The following is a 15,003-nucleotide window of genomic DNA, read 5'->3' on the forward strand; positions in this document are numbered from 1 at the left end:
CAGAAACAATCTCTCAGCGTCCACCCTATCAAGCCCCTTCAAAATTTTGTAGGTTTCAATGAGACCGCCTCCCATTCTTCTAAACCCCAGAGAATATAAGCCCAATTTACTTTTTATCATAAGACAACCGCCTCAACCAGGGAACAATCTAGTGAACCTTCACTGGACTGCTTCCAATGCAAGCATATCCTTTTGTTATATGGCAGGTAATATTTGTCAGGCTGACCAAATCCACAAGGGAAACTTGGCCACGCTATCACACCGATTTTGCAATTTATATTAACCACGAGAAGGTTTGTGCACTGAAGTCAGAAGTAATGAGTCCACTACCACCTTTAGAGATTTTAAAAGATTAAATTAAAACATTTCTTAACAAAAGAAGAACTTAAACACACACACAAAATTACAGTTACATAGTTATAACTATTCCCAAAGTTCTACTTAACCAGATTCCCAACTACACACCTGCTTTAGGGCAAAGGTTCAGATAGATGCCAAATTTATAAAGTTAACCAGCAATTTTACCACAAGCACCCACTGGACAATGGACTTCCAAAGGCTTTTAACACAACGCTGGTTACTGGAACAGCAAACTTCTGCAGGGTGGTCAGAGGCTTTTTCCCCAAGTCTGTTTTACATAGTCACCTTTCCAGATCTCACATGGCCACACCTCACACAGCCTTCCATCCTTCTTTAAATATATTTGATCCCTTTTGATTTGTAAATCCCATTGTTTCAATTTGTCTTTAGAAGTTACTTTTCCCAGAATATAAAAATCTTTCATGTACTCATTATAGCTAGCACTTTTGGGAAAAAATCAATGTAACAATCTTGCCTTATTTAGCTTGCCAGTTGTAAATATTCTCCATGTCCCTTTGAAAAATCAAATCCACTTATCTAAAAATGCAAATTTCATTCACACCGTATCAGCTGACCTCAGCCCTAGCCCTACTCAGCTTCATTTCAAAAGCCTGTTTTCCACCTCACTTCTTTGATAATTTAAACCTTGCAGTCTAACCATCTCCAGCCCAATTAAATAAGACACACACACACACATACCTGCTTTAAAATATCCCACAATAATATTAGGAAAAATGTGATAGCCTCTTGACAATACCTTGATGGGGCCTTTGTAGAATGCTCAGAGAAATGCAGAGAGCTCTGAGCTTACCCCTTGAAGGTTCTATATACACAGAGAGGTTTGAACCCGCACAGAGAGAGGGGTGCGCAGACACGAGACTACACCTGAGTGAGGCGCAGATGGAGTGAATGGTTTGGAGTTTAGTTTAGGTGGGAATTCAGTGCAGACAGGAAAAGAGGTGCTCCTTGTTCTACTTTTTTTCAGCTTCCAGTGATTGGCAATATGGCTGGGTCACAGATGTTGGCGATGCCGACTGTAGTTAAGCAGCCTGTGGTTCTGCATCCAAGCAGGTGGCCATGGAAATACTGAATGTATTGGTTGTCATCTTCCAAAGTTCTGTAGATTCTGGAATGGTCCTGGCAGATTGGAGGGTGGCAAATATAATCCCATTATTTAAAAAAGGGACGAGTTACAGACCAGTTAGCCTGAAGTCAATAGTAGAGAAAATGCTAGAGTCCATTATAAGGGATGTGACAACAGGACACTTACAAAATATCAACAGGATTAGACAAAGTCAGCATGGATTTATGAAAGTGAAATCATGTTTGGCAAACTTACTGGAGTTTTTTGAGGACATAACTAGCAGGATAGATGAGGGAGAACCAGTGGATGCGGTGTATTTGGATTTTTAGAAAGTTTTTTAAATTGAGAGAGGGGAATGTGCAATGAGACCTGGGTGTCCTTGTACACCAGTCGCTGAAGGTAAGCATGCAGGTGCAGCAGGTGGTAAAGAAGGCAAATGGTAAGTTGGCTTTCATAGCCAGAGGATTCGAGTATAGGAGCAGGGATGTCTTGCTGCAATTATACAGGGCATTGATGAGACCATACCTGGAATATTGTGTGCAGTTTTGGTTTTCTTATCTGAGGAAGGATGTTCTTGCTATAGAGGGAGTGCAACGAAGGTTTACCAGACTGATTCCTGGGATAGCGGAACTGACATATGAGGAGAGATTGAGTTGGTTAGGATTATATTCACCGGAGTTCAGAAGAATGAGGGGAGATCTCATAGAAACCTATAAAATTCTCACAGGACTAGACAGGACAGATGCAGGAAGGATGTTCTCGATGGTGGGGGGAGTCCATGAACCAGGGGTCACAGTCTGAGGATACGGGGTAGACCATTTAGGACTGAGATGGGGAGACATTTCTTCACCCAAAGAGTGGTGAGCCTGTGGAATTCATTACCACAGAAAGTAGTTGAGGCCAAAACATTATATGTTTTCAAGAAGGAGTTAGATATAGCTCTTGGGGTGAAAGGGATCAAAGGATATGGGGAGAAAGCGGGAGCAGGTTATTGAGTTGGATGATCAGCCATGATCATAATGAATGGCGGAGCAGGCTCGAAGGGCCGAATGGCCTACACCTGCTCCTATTTTCTGTGTATCTATGTTCCTATTTTTTGATTAAGTCCCTCATAAGAGGATAGTATGTAAAATTAAAGCACGTGTGACTGAGGGTAATATATTGGCATGGATTGAGGATTGGTTAGCAGACAGAAAACAAAGAGTAGGAATAAACAGGTATTTTCAGATTGGCAGGCGGTGACAAATGGGGAACCTCAGGGATCAGTGCTTGGGCCCCAGCTTTTCACAATATATATCAATGATTTGGATGAGGGAACCAAATGCAATATTTTCGAGTTTGCTGATGACACGAAACTTGATGGGAATGTGAGCGATAAGGCAATTTAGATAGGTTAAGTGAGTAGGCAAATACTTGGCAGATGCAGTATAACGTGGATAAGTATGAAGTTATCCACTTTGGTAGGAAAAGCAGAATGGCAGAGTATCATTTGTATGGTGATAGATTGGGAAATGTTGATGTACAAAAGGACCTGGGTGCCCTTGTATGCCAATCACTGAAAGCAAGCATGCAGGTGTAGCAAGCAGTTAAAAAGGCAAATGGTATGTTGGCCTTCATTATGAGGGGACGTCAGTACAGGAGCAAGGATATCTTACTGCAACTGTACAGGGCCTTGGTGAGACCACACCTGGACTATTGTGTGCAGTTTTGGTTTCCTTACCTAAGAAAGCATATTCTTGCTATGGAGGGAGTGCAGCGAAGGTTCACCAGACTGATTCCTGGGATGGCAGGATTGTCGTATGAGGAGAGATTGGGCCAACTAGGCATGTATTCACTGGAGTTTAGAAGGAGAGGAGATCTCATTGAAACATATAAAATTCTGACAGGGATGGACAGACTGGAAGCAGGGATGATATTTCCTCTGGCTGGGGATCTAGAACAAGGGGTCACAGTCTCAGGATACGGGGTAGACCATTTAGGGCTGAGATGAGGAGAAACTTCTTCACTCAGAGGGTGGCGAACATATGGACTTCTGTACCACAGAAGGCTATGAAGGCCAAGTCTTTGAATATATTTAAGAAGGAAATAGATAGATTTCTGGACTTTAAAGGTGTGAAGGAGTATGGGGAGAGCGCAGGAATATGGTGTTGAGATAGAGGATCAGCCATGATCGTACTGAATGGTGGAGCAGGCTCGAAGGTCCGAATGACCCACTCCTGCTCCTACTTTCTATGTTTTTATACATACACTCATGAACAAAACCTTTAGCATTCACAACCACTGTGAGCCACTGTGGCACATTCGCCAGGCTGGATAGCACGTTCAGAGACGTGGTCACACCGCAGCTTAAATGCCTAGAAACAGAGACGGAATGGGTGACCTCCAGGCAGTCCAAGAGAAGTAGGCAGGTAGTGCAGGAGTCCCCTGGGGTCCCGCTCACAAATCGGTTTTCCGTTTTGGAAGCTGGTGGGGGGCACTGGTTCTTCAGAGGAGTGCAGTCAGAGCCAGGTTTGTGGTACCATGAGTGGCTCGGCTGTACAGAATGGGAGGAAGAAGAAAGAAAGCAATAGTGATAGAGGATTCACTGGTTTGGAGAGCAGACAGATGTTTCTGTGGCCGTAGACCCAGGGTCAAGGATGTCACAGAGTGGCTGCAGGACATTATTCTGGGGGAGGTTGAACAGCCAGAGGTCGTGGTCTACATTGGTACCAATGACTTAGGTAGAAAGGGGGATGTGTTCCTGCAATCAGAATTTCGGGAGCTAGGTAGAAAATTAGCAAGCAGCACCTCAAACCTCTGGACTACTCCCAGTGCCACATGCCAGTGAGTATAGAAATAGGAGGATAAGGCATATGAATGCATGGCTCGAAAGATGGTGCAGGAGGGAGGGCTTTAGATTATTGGGACACTGGGAGTGGTTCTGGGGGAGATTTGCAAGCAGGACAGGTTGCACCTGAACAGAGCTTGGACTGAGTTTCTTGCGGGGCATTTTGCCAGTGCTGTTGGGAGGGTTTTAAACTAAGTCGGCAGGGGTGTGGGAACCAAGAGAAAATATTAGAGAGGAATACCAGGGTACACAAAATACTGGGAGGGACAGAGCATTGCAGTGCTGGAGAAAGAGGATGTCCCAGAGGTTTCAAAGGCAGAATCAATTTGGCCAGAGCTGAGGAACAAAAAGGGGGCAATTAAATTGCTTGGCGTAGTCTATAGACCGCCAAATAGTGAGAAGGACGTAGAAGAACAAATCTGCAGGGAAATAACAGATAGATGCAAGCACTATAGAGCAGTTATAATGGGTGACACAAATGTAGACCGGGCAGTGGTAATGTAAAGGGTGGAGAGGGGCAAAAGTTTCTAGATTGTGTTCAGGAAAATTTTGTACATGGTATGTGCCCAATCCAACAAGAAAAAGTGCACTGTTGGTCCTGGTTCTTGGAAATGAGGTGGGCCAAGTGGATCAAGTGTCAGTGGGGGAACATTTAGGAGACAATGATCATTGTATTATACGTTTTAGGATGATGATAGAAAAGGACAATAGGCAATTCAGAGTAAGAATAATTAACTGGACGAGAACCAACTTCAGTGGGGCCAGAACAGAGCTGGGCCAGATTAGTTAGCAAGATTGGCAGGAAAAACTGTAGCTGAACAATGGGCTACCTTCAAAAAAGAATTGGTTCCGGCACAGTCAAGGTATATTCCATTGAAAGGGAAAGGTAGGGCAAACAAATCCAGAGCTCCCTGGATGAAAAAGGAGCTAGAAGTTAAGATAAAGAAGAAAAAGTGTTCTCATGACAGCTGTCAGGTGGAAAATACAATTGAGAACCAAGAGGAGTACAGAAGGTTCAGAGGGGAGGTGTAAAAGCATATTAGAGAAGCGAAGAGGGATTATGAGAAAAGACTGGCAGCCAACATGAAGGGGAACCCCAAAGTCTTCTATAGGCATTTAAATAGTAAAAGGGTGGTAAAAGGAGAAGTAGGGCCGATTAGGGACCTAAAAGGGAATTTACACATGGACAAAGGGGCCGTAGCTGAGGTTTTAAATGAATACTTTGCATCCGTCTTTACCAAGGAGGTAGATGCTACCCAGGCCATGGTGACAGACGAAACTCTGTAACTAGAAGGATTCAAAATTGATAAGGAGGAAATGTTGAATACATTGTGGGTACTTAAAGTTGGCAAGGCACCGGGACCGGATAGGTTGCGTCCAAGGATATGAAAGGCAGTAAGAGCAGAAATTGCAGGAGCACTGGCCATAATTTTTCAGTCTTCCCTAGACTCAGGGGAGGTGCCAGAGGACTGGAGAATTGCAAGCATTACGCCTTTGTTCAAAAAAGATTGTTAGGATAAGACCAGCAATTACAGGCCAGTCAGTTTAACTTCAGTGGTGGGCAAGATTCTAGAAACAATTATTCGGGATAGAATTAGTAGTCACATGGAAAAATATGGATTCATAAGGAAGAGCCAGCATGGATTTCGAATGGGGAAATTGTGTTTAACTAACTTGCTGGAGTTTTTTTAAGAGGTAACGGAAAAGGTTGATGAGGGAATGCTGTTGATGTGATGTATGTGGACTTTCGAAAGGCATTTGACACAGTTCCACACAACCGACTTGTGAGAAAAGTTATTGCTCATGGAATAAAAGGGACAGTAGCAACGTGGATACATAATTGGCTGAAAAATAGGAAGCAGAGAGTAATGGTCAATGGATATTTTTCAGGCTAGAGGAAGATTTGTAGTGGAGTTCCCCAGGGGTCAGTATTGGGTCCCTCGTTTTTCCTGATATATTTTAATGATCTAGACCTTGGTGTGGAGGGGACAGTTTCAAAGTGTGCAGATGATATGAAGCTTGGGAGTGTTGTAAACTGCATGGAGGACAGTGTAAAACTTCAAAAGGACAAACAAGTTGGTGGAGTGGGCAGATAGATGGCAAGTGAAGTTCAATGCAGAGAAGTGTGAGGTGATGCATTTTGGTAGAAAGAACATGGACAGACAATATAAACTAAGGGGTGAAACTTTGAAGGGGGTGCAGGAGCAGAAAGACCTGGTTGTATATGTGCATAGATCATTGAAGGTGGCAGGACAGGTGGAAAGATCAGTTAATAAAGTGTACAGTATCTTGGGCATTATTAATAGGGGCATAGAGTACAAGAGCAAGGACATTATGCTGAATTTATGTAAGACACTCATTAGACCTCAACTGGAGTATTGTGTACAGTTCTGGACACCATATTATAGGAAAGATGTGAACACATTGGAAAGAGTGCAGAAGAGGTTTGCAAGAATGGTTCCAGGGATGAGAAACTTCAGTTATGAAGATAGATTGGAGAGGTTGGGACTGTTCTCCTTGGAGAAAATAAGGCTAAAGGAAGATTTGATAGAGATGTTCAAAATTATGAGGGTGCTGGACAGAGCAGATAAGGAGAAGCTGTTCCCACTTGAAAAAGGATCAAGAATGACAGGGCACAGATTTAAAGTGATTTGCAAAAGAAGCAAATGTGACATGAGAAAAAACTTTTTCACACAGCAAGTGGTTCAATTCTGGAATGCGCTGTCTGTAAGTGTGGTAGAGGGAGGTACAATCTAGACATTCAAGAGGGCTTTAGATGATAATTTGAATAGAAACAATGTGCAGGGGTATGGGGAAAAGGCAGGGCAATGGCACTAGGTCATAATGCTCATTTGGAGAGCCAGTGCAGACACGATGGGCTGAATGGCCTCCTTCTGTGCTGTTAAAATTCTTTGATTCTGTGATTCTTATTATGGATGATTTTATTGACATCCTTGGTCCAATGGAAGCTTGACTTGTGGGTGGTGATACATTGCTCTTCACTGAGGCCTTTCCACATGGTTATACTTTCCATCATCCATCCCACTCACGGCATCACCAAATCACACCTTTGTCTCCTTTATCTGGTACCTTCTCTTTCTTTTAAGCACCTCCCCCTTGTATCCTTTTTGTCTCTAAAATTCTTCTTTTCTGCCAAAACTCTAAGCCTTACCTCAGCTTTCTCTCAGCCTCTGCACTGAGCAACTCTTCATCCTCTGATTTCAATTCACTCTCATTCCTTTGCTTCTCCAATTTTAATGACCCGCTGTCCCCACCTTAGCTTCTCCCTCCGTATATTCACAGAGTTCCACTCCGTCTTCCATCCATCCTTTTTCTCAAAAGCAACGTTATCCTGCCTGCACACATCTATGTGGAAATCTCATTCATTTCATATTGCACATCTATCAGTATTGAAAATAACCTGAACTGTATTGACTTAAGTGCTGGTGAAATATGGGATGTAACTTGACAATAGTAGTGCATTCAATTTGTAGGCTCTGAACACACAATAGTCCATATTAATTGGATTGGGGATACCTTTTGTAAATGATTGTAATTAAAACTATCATAGAATTACATGAGTAATGGGTGGGGGTGGGGGGTGGTGGTCTAGAACAAGGAGTCACAGTGTCAGGATATGGGATAGACCATTAAGCTTAGATGAGGAGAAACCTCTTCACTCAGAGGCTGGTGAACCCGTGGAATTCTCTACCACAGAGGGCTGTGGAGGCCAAGTGACTGAATATATTTAAGAAAGAAATAGATAGATTTCTAGACACTAAAGACGTCGACGGTTACGGGGAGAGAGCGGGAGTATGGCGTTGAGATAGAGGATTAGCCATGATCATATTGAATGGCAGAGCAGGCTCAAAGGGCTGAATGACCTACTCCTGCTCCTGCTTTCTATGTTTCTATGTTTCTATACTGCAATTAACTGGCCATTCAGCCGAACCAGTCTATGCCAGTGTTTATGCTCCACTTCAGGCGTCTCCCATACCTTCTCATTTACTCTATCAGCATAACTCTCTATTACACTGCCTCTCATACACTTATCAAGACTCTCCTTAAATAGAATTATGCTACTCACCTCAACTACTCCCTGTGGTAGTGAGTTCCACACTTCCAGCACCCTCTGAGTAAAGAAGTTCTGTCTAAATTCACTATTTGTTTTCTTGGTGGCTATTGATGTTCTTTGATGCATAGACTTTAAACTCAGAATATTTCAAATAAAAAGAGGAGAAAGCTGGAAATACTCAGCAGGTCAGTCACCATCAGTGGAGAGAGAAACAAAGTCGGCATTTTAGATTATTGACCTATTGTCAGAAATATTTCAGATTTCCAGCATCTGTAGTATTTTGCTTTTGAATTTGAGTATGTTCACTATTACATGTCTGACCTCCAGTGCTGGATGAGCAGTAATTTTGTCCAAATAAATATTAGGAAGACCAAGGCCATTGTTTTTGGTCTCCAACCTAAGCTCCATTCCCAAGTCGCTAATCCTATTCATGTGTTCTACTCTATTCATCTACCTGGCAACCTTCTGAGGCTGAACCAAACAGTTTGCATTTGACTCCAAGATAAGCTTCCAACCAATATCCATTCCTTCACCAAGACCACCTAGGTCCACCCCTGTATCAACTCATGTGCTGCAGAAACCCACACCGACGCCTTCTTACCACTAGATATGACTTCCAATAGTCTCCTGGCCCAGCTCCCATCTTTCACTCTACATAAATTTGAGCTCATACAAAATTCTTATTCCCAATCTTATCTTTCACCAAGTCCCATTTACCGACATGCTCGTGCTTGATAACATATATTGACACCCAATCCAGCAATGCCTCAATTTTAAAATTCTCATCCTTGATTTCAAATTGTTCCATGGCCTCACCACCCACCACACTCTTCACCCACCACCCCACCCAGCATACGCTTCACCCACCACCCCCTCTCCCAGCACCCCCACCCACCACTCCCTCTCCCAGGACCCCCACCAGGCCCCCGCACCTCCCACTGACCCCCCCTGCCATCTCTGTAACCTCTAGTCCTACAGCCCTCAGAGGTCTCTGCACTGCTCCAATTCTGGCGTTTTGCACATCCCTGATGTTCATCACTCCACTAATAGTGGCCATGCCTTCAGGCGCCTAGGCCCTAAGCTCTCAAATCTGTAGTATAAAGGGTTAACAAATGGGATATGTTAACGTGTGACATAGATGATGAAGCACCACTGACATCAGTGTGTTAGACTCTCTCTCTTGAGAGTGAGAGAGAGGTTGGAACACCATGCCTACTCTGTAACATGTTTAGATGTAGTACTAATGAACAGCTGTTAAGCAAGTACCAGAGAATGACTACACCCTGTCTGACAACCAAGTCGCCAGCCTAGAGTCCACAGATAAGAAGGACCAAACCTCTGTCTCGCTATCTCACTCATCTCATTTATGACACTCCTTAGAACCTACCTCTTCAGCTAATTTTTTAGTCATCTATCCTAATATTTCATTTAATGGCTAAGTGTCAAATTTTGTTTGATAACGCCTGTGAAATGCCTTGTCATGTTTCATTACATCAACGGCGCTGTATAAATATAGGTTGTTAGTGATGATCTCTGCCTTCCCAGAGAGAAAAATGCACACAAGGCATACAAATAAAAACAGAAAATACTGGAAATACGCAGCAAGTTTGGTAGCCTCTATGGAGAGAGATGCAGAGCATTTTGTTTTGTGTAAAGTAGATAAAACTCTGATCCATAGGATTTGCTAGACCAGTTTGCTCTCCTTGACATACTTGTTCTTACGTGGTATTCAATCATCTCTACTTCTATTTACCCTTATGACCCTGTTCTGTTCCTAATCAAATATTCATCCACCATAAAAGATAGTAATTAACTTTTTTTCGGAATGCAAAACGCCTAAGAGTTCACTGATGTTCATATAGTGCTCTTATGGGGCACATGAATTGACATTGGTTATATCATGGAATATGGCAGCCAACATGCACATAACAAGCTCCCACATACAGCCATGAGATAAATGACCTGATAATCTGTTTTGATGTCACCTGTTGAAGGCTAAACATTGGCTAGGACGCAGAAGAGGACTCCCATGCTCTTCAGATAGTGCCATAGAATCTTGTTTGACACCCGAAGAGAGCAGTAGGGGTGAATGGCTTATCTGAAAGATGACAGCAATGACAGTGCAGTGTTCCCTCAGTATTGGCATGGTGTAGAGGTTCTAGTGACTTACTATGGAAATGGGGGGTGGAGGTGGGGGGCCAGTAGGCACAGTTCAGGGACAAACTTGACGCCACAATTACCAAATACATTCAACGGCAAGTTACATGGGCAAATGCCCAAGAGATCAAGCTGCAGAGTTACTACTTAGAAAAAGGAGAGAAAAATAATGAAACGTTACAACAGCAGTTTAAACTTGCTTTGCAGTTGAAACTGAAAGTTCAGTCAGTTGCTTTTATTTTGAAAAAAGGAAGTGCGTTGAAACACTTTCAAGTTGCTTTCATTTTCACCTTTCATATAATATCACTGTTGAGTTAAGACAGAGCAAACAAAAAGCAATGGCAGAAGGGAGGCAAACAGTGGCGTACCAGGTAGGCTGAAATATCATAGAAAACAAAATGCAGGGAGTATGTTTGGCACATCATAGTTAGGAAAGGTCTATAAAGCAAATAAGATTTATGTAAATCTCACAAAGACCAAAGAATGTTCCATAAATGTGTGTGTGTACGTGTGCCTCAGTCTGTGTGTGTATATATCTACATCTCTCTGTCTGTATCTGTGTGTGCCTGTGTGTGTGAATGTCACTGTGTGTCTGTGTGTAGCTCTGATTGTGTTTGCCTCTTTGTATGTGCACGACTCTGTTTCTGTCCATGTTTGTTCTCCTCTCCATCTGTATTTGTGTGCGTCTCCTCTCTGTGTCTTTGCGTGAGTGTGCCTGCCTCTCCCTCTTTCTGTTTCTTTGTATGTGTGTCTCTCCCTCTCTCTGTCTGCATGTACCTGTCTCGCTTGTCTCTCTGTGCTTGTGTGCGAGTGAGTGTTTCTGTTTGTCTTTCTCTCTCTCACTCTGTGTCTCTGCCTATCCCCCGTACTTGTGTCTTCCTCTGTGTGTCTCCCTGTCTGTCTGTTTGTGTGTTTCGCACAGATCTCTCTCTCTCTCTCACTCTCTCTCTCTGTGTGTGTCTCTCTTTCTATCTGAATGTCTGTGTATGTGTGCCTCTCTGTCTGAATGTCTGTCTGTGTGTTTGTCTCTCTCTCTTTGTCTGAATGTGTATGTGAGTATGTGTGTCTCTCTGTCTGAATGTGTGTGTGTGTGTGTGTGAGTGTGTGTGTGTCTCTCTGTCTGAATGTGTGTGTGTGTGTGTGTGTGAGCGTGTGTGTCTCTCTGTCTGAATGTGTGTGTGTGTGTGTGTGTGTGAGTGTGTGTGTCTCTCTGTCTGAATGTCTGCTGTCTCTCTCTCTCTCTCTCTGAATATCTGTGTGTGTGTGTGTCACTCTGCCTGAATGTCAGTTTGTGTGTGTCTCTCTGTCTCACTGTGTACCTGTGTGTGTGCGTCTCTCTCTCTGACTGAATGTCTGTGAGTATGCGTGTCTCTCTCTCTGTCTCACTGTGTACCTGTGTGTGTCTCTCTCTCTCTGTCCATGTGAGCTCAATAAGTTTGTTGGGGATTTCCATCTGTAGTTCCCCTTTTGTGCATAGGTGAAAATGAAAGCTGTTTTCACAAAGTTGACTTACCAACATAATGACTCTCCACTTGAAACTGTAGAGGGCACCTGACTTATAGGCTGGATCTTGCCAGAGCAGGGCACTTTGCACTCTCAGCTGTGGGGGAAACCAAAACTAGAGGCCATAAACAGAGCCATAGCGGCATAAAAGGTCATTTGGCCCATCAAGTGCATGTGAATGTTATGGTATCTTTGACAAACGGACCACAGGAGGCTCAGGTACAGGTCATGATCATTTATTTGAGCAATTGCAAGGAGAGAACCATCTCAAGGCAGCTTGAGATAGCACTCTGCCAAATTACAAGTGTTCAGCACATTTATACTTTACTGATCACGTACATCTCTGGCATCAGGTACACCCCACTTTTCACCCAGACATAGACCTTCCCTCCTATCTAAGCTGGGACCATCTGTCCTTCCCCTATCTGTTGAAGAGCACACTTAATCTTAGTTGTTTTCCAACCTAAGTCTCTAGTCTGACTCCCAGGACACCCAATCTATCTTATATTTAATTCCTTCATGTCCAGTCTAGCTCCCAGGACCTTGCTGGTGATTGCAAGCCCTGAGGGTGTACAAAGTTTATCTTGTTTTACTGGTTTGCGCTGGCCTGCCTGTAGATTCTAATTTAAGTAATTCATTCCCTTATAATGAATTCACCCTTACCATAAATTCTCACTTACTATCTTCCCCCTAACAGTTCCTCCCTTTTGGCCCTTGGCCTAGTCCAAGGTAGCCAGCTACAGTGGTCCTGTCCGTCCCTTTACGCGCCGCCGCCCGTTGATGCTGGCCAGTCATCCAGCTTTGGGTTGTAAAAGGTACCGTCAGACAATCTGTATCATCTGGCCCTTCAATTCAGGCCTCTGGCTTACGAAATCTCTTCTGCACCTGCTAAAACTCCCCCAGCACCATCTCTTTTGTGACCTTCGGGTGCAATGAATCAAATATATATAATTAATATCAGCTGAATCACAACTAGGGAATGGGAGGTAATCCGAATCCACTGCTGTATTTGTAAATTTGAGCCCCAGTTCCACCACCACCATGTGGAGGAACCTATTTGCTCGATATCCTCTTTTAAGGTTCTAACCAGTTGTTGCAGTGTATAGTAAGCTCTATACATCTGCTGAGCCTGTCTCCGAATCGTGGTTAGGTGCTCTGGTAATAAGGGAATTTCAGAGGAGAACTGGTTCAAATACTGTGTCAGGTTATCCTTAAGGCTTTCAATGACCTGAATAGAAGTCGTTCCTCTCTTGCATATTTCGACCAGTTCCACCTTCCCTACCCTTGCCGGCACCTGTGGGTGTAGGCACACTGAATGATTGTGGATGGGGCACATCCAGTTGCTCCTGTACTGGATCTTTTGCTGCCACGTGGTAATACAATATCTCCCATTCCCCATATATGCAACATGAGTCGGTTCTTTTGCAGCCCGTTTAGTTTCCATTGTACAATTTGCTGCTGCTTTAAACCCGCACCTAGCTTCTTCCATCTCATATATTCGATGTGCGCATATTACTGTGGTGGTCTCTACACTACACCCTTCTAATGTGGTGCTAACTATATTCCCTTCTATGTCTACTGCATATGATGTAATGTCATGGTACCTAATATAATAATCCCCCTGTATCACCCCAATATTTTCTACTCCATGTAACGTTCTGCCGGGTGTTGACATAGGTATAACAGGTATCACTAAGACAATTAGCATATTATTATTCACTGTACATTCAAGATTCATTCTATATACACGTGTTAAACCTCTGAGCTGGCAACCAGTCAAGTCATGATCCTTATGCCGTGAAAGATTAAATAAATGTTCATTAGTTACCCATAAAGGAACTACCCCTTCGTTAATCTGTCTTAAATTCTCTCGGGCTTGTTCCAGTGCCCAGGATCCATAGGTGCTGCAAACATAATTTCTGCTTGCTTCATATGAAATATTTTTCCCTATCCCAATCAGTCCCCGCTTGACCTTCGAGCACAGTAGCCGGGTTTTGAATTAATTGTGTCATGTCCTGGTCTGTGTTTAATTGGGTGTTGTGAGTTCCCTGTCCCCGTTCTAAAATTTCCTTAAGCTTGGAGCTCAAGGTCCGGACCTTCTGGTCAACAGTTGCCAGGTTCTGAATTAACCACTGATGTCCCTATATTGAATATCATAGCGGCATCATTTATCAGGCTGCACTTAACGCAGTTCCCTCCCAAACCTGATCGCATCTCGCCGTTGAACTGAGATGCTTCAGTCATCAACTGGCCCATCAGAGCCGTATATAGTGCTCGAATGTGGGTTGAGCACCACTGGGACGGGGCAATTCAGGATATGTTCAAGACTACAGGTACCAGCTCGTGGTGTACATTATCATACAAAACTTCTGATTAACCAGTACCAAACCATTCGTCGGTCCTGGATGCATAGTCGGACAAGATAGGTCAGTCAGTGTGGTTTGAGAGGCTTCAATTATCTCTACTCGGACTGTGGAAGTAGACGTGGGAGGTGACTGGGTAGTGGTACTAATCTTCTCTTTTGGCGGACCTCCCACGCCCGATCTGAAGCAAACCCTTACTACAATTCAAAAGCACTTGTTCTCCTATTGTTACATTTATCATTCCCCGTTGCGTGTCGCATTCGGCGCTGTCTGTGCTGTACCAAGATTCCTCCTGCAGTGTGGGACGAGCAGTGATGATCCCCGACCTTGTTGCCAGTACTGACACGCCCATGACCAGGATCGTAGACCTGTGGAGACATTAACATCGGCTCCTGTTGTCCGGTTTACCGCTTGGTCAATTGTCATGTACCTTTAACTATATGTAATGCCTCCATTTACTTCCTGTTCTCATATCTACAAGCGCCCACGTATCACCTGTCATAATTACCTCCTATGGTCCATGCCTGTTCGCTCTGGGCTCACCTTGACCATCACCTTATTCCCCACTTGGTGGGGTCGGGGTCCATTGTTGCCCTTTGGATTTGACTCATTTCCCTCGCATAGTCTTGCACCC

General features: G+C 43.7%; 1 protein-coding gene across 1 annotated transcript in view; it reads left to right on the forward strand.

Annotated features, from left to right (window-relative positions):
- The first annotated feature begins 10,800 nt into the window (after positions 1–10,800).
- LOC144676467 (NEDD8 ultimate buster 1-like) overlaps positions 10,801–15,003 on the forward strand; it is an 85,462-nt gene continuing 81,259 nt past the window's right edge. The window contains exon 1 of the mRNA XM_078536887.1: positions 10,801–10,874. Within this exon, the coding sequence (XP_078393013.1) occupies positions 10,842–10,874 (33 nt within the window). The 5' untranslated portion in view covers positions 10,801–10,841. The remainder of the gene's footprint in view (positions 10,875–15,003) is intronic.

The sequence above is a fragment of the Cetorhinus maximus genome, chromosome 3 (assembly GCF_964194155.1).
Source record: "Cetorhinus maximus chromosome 3, sCetMax3.hap1.1, whole genome shotgun sequence".
Taxonomy (NCBI): Eukaryota; Metazoa; Chordata; class Chondrichthyes; order Lamniformes; family Cetorhinidae; genus Cetorhinus; species Cetorhinus maximus.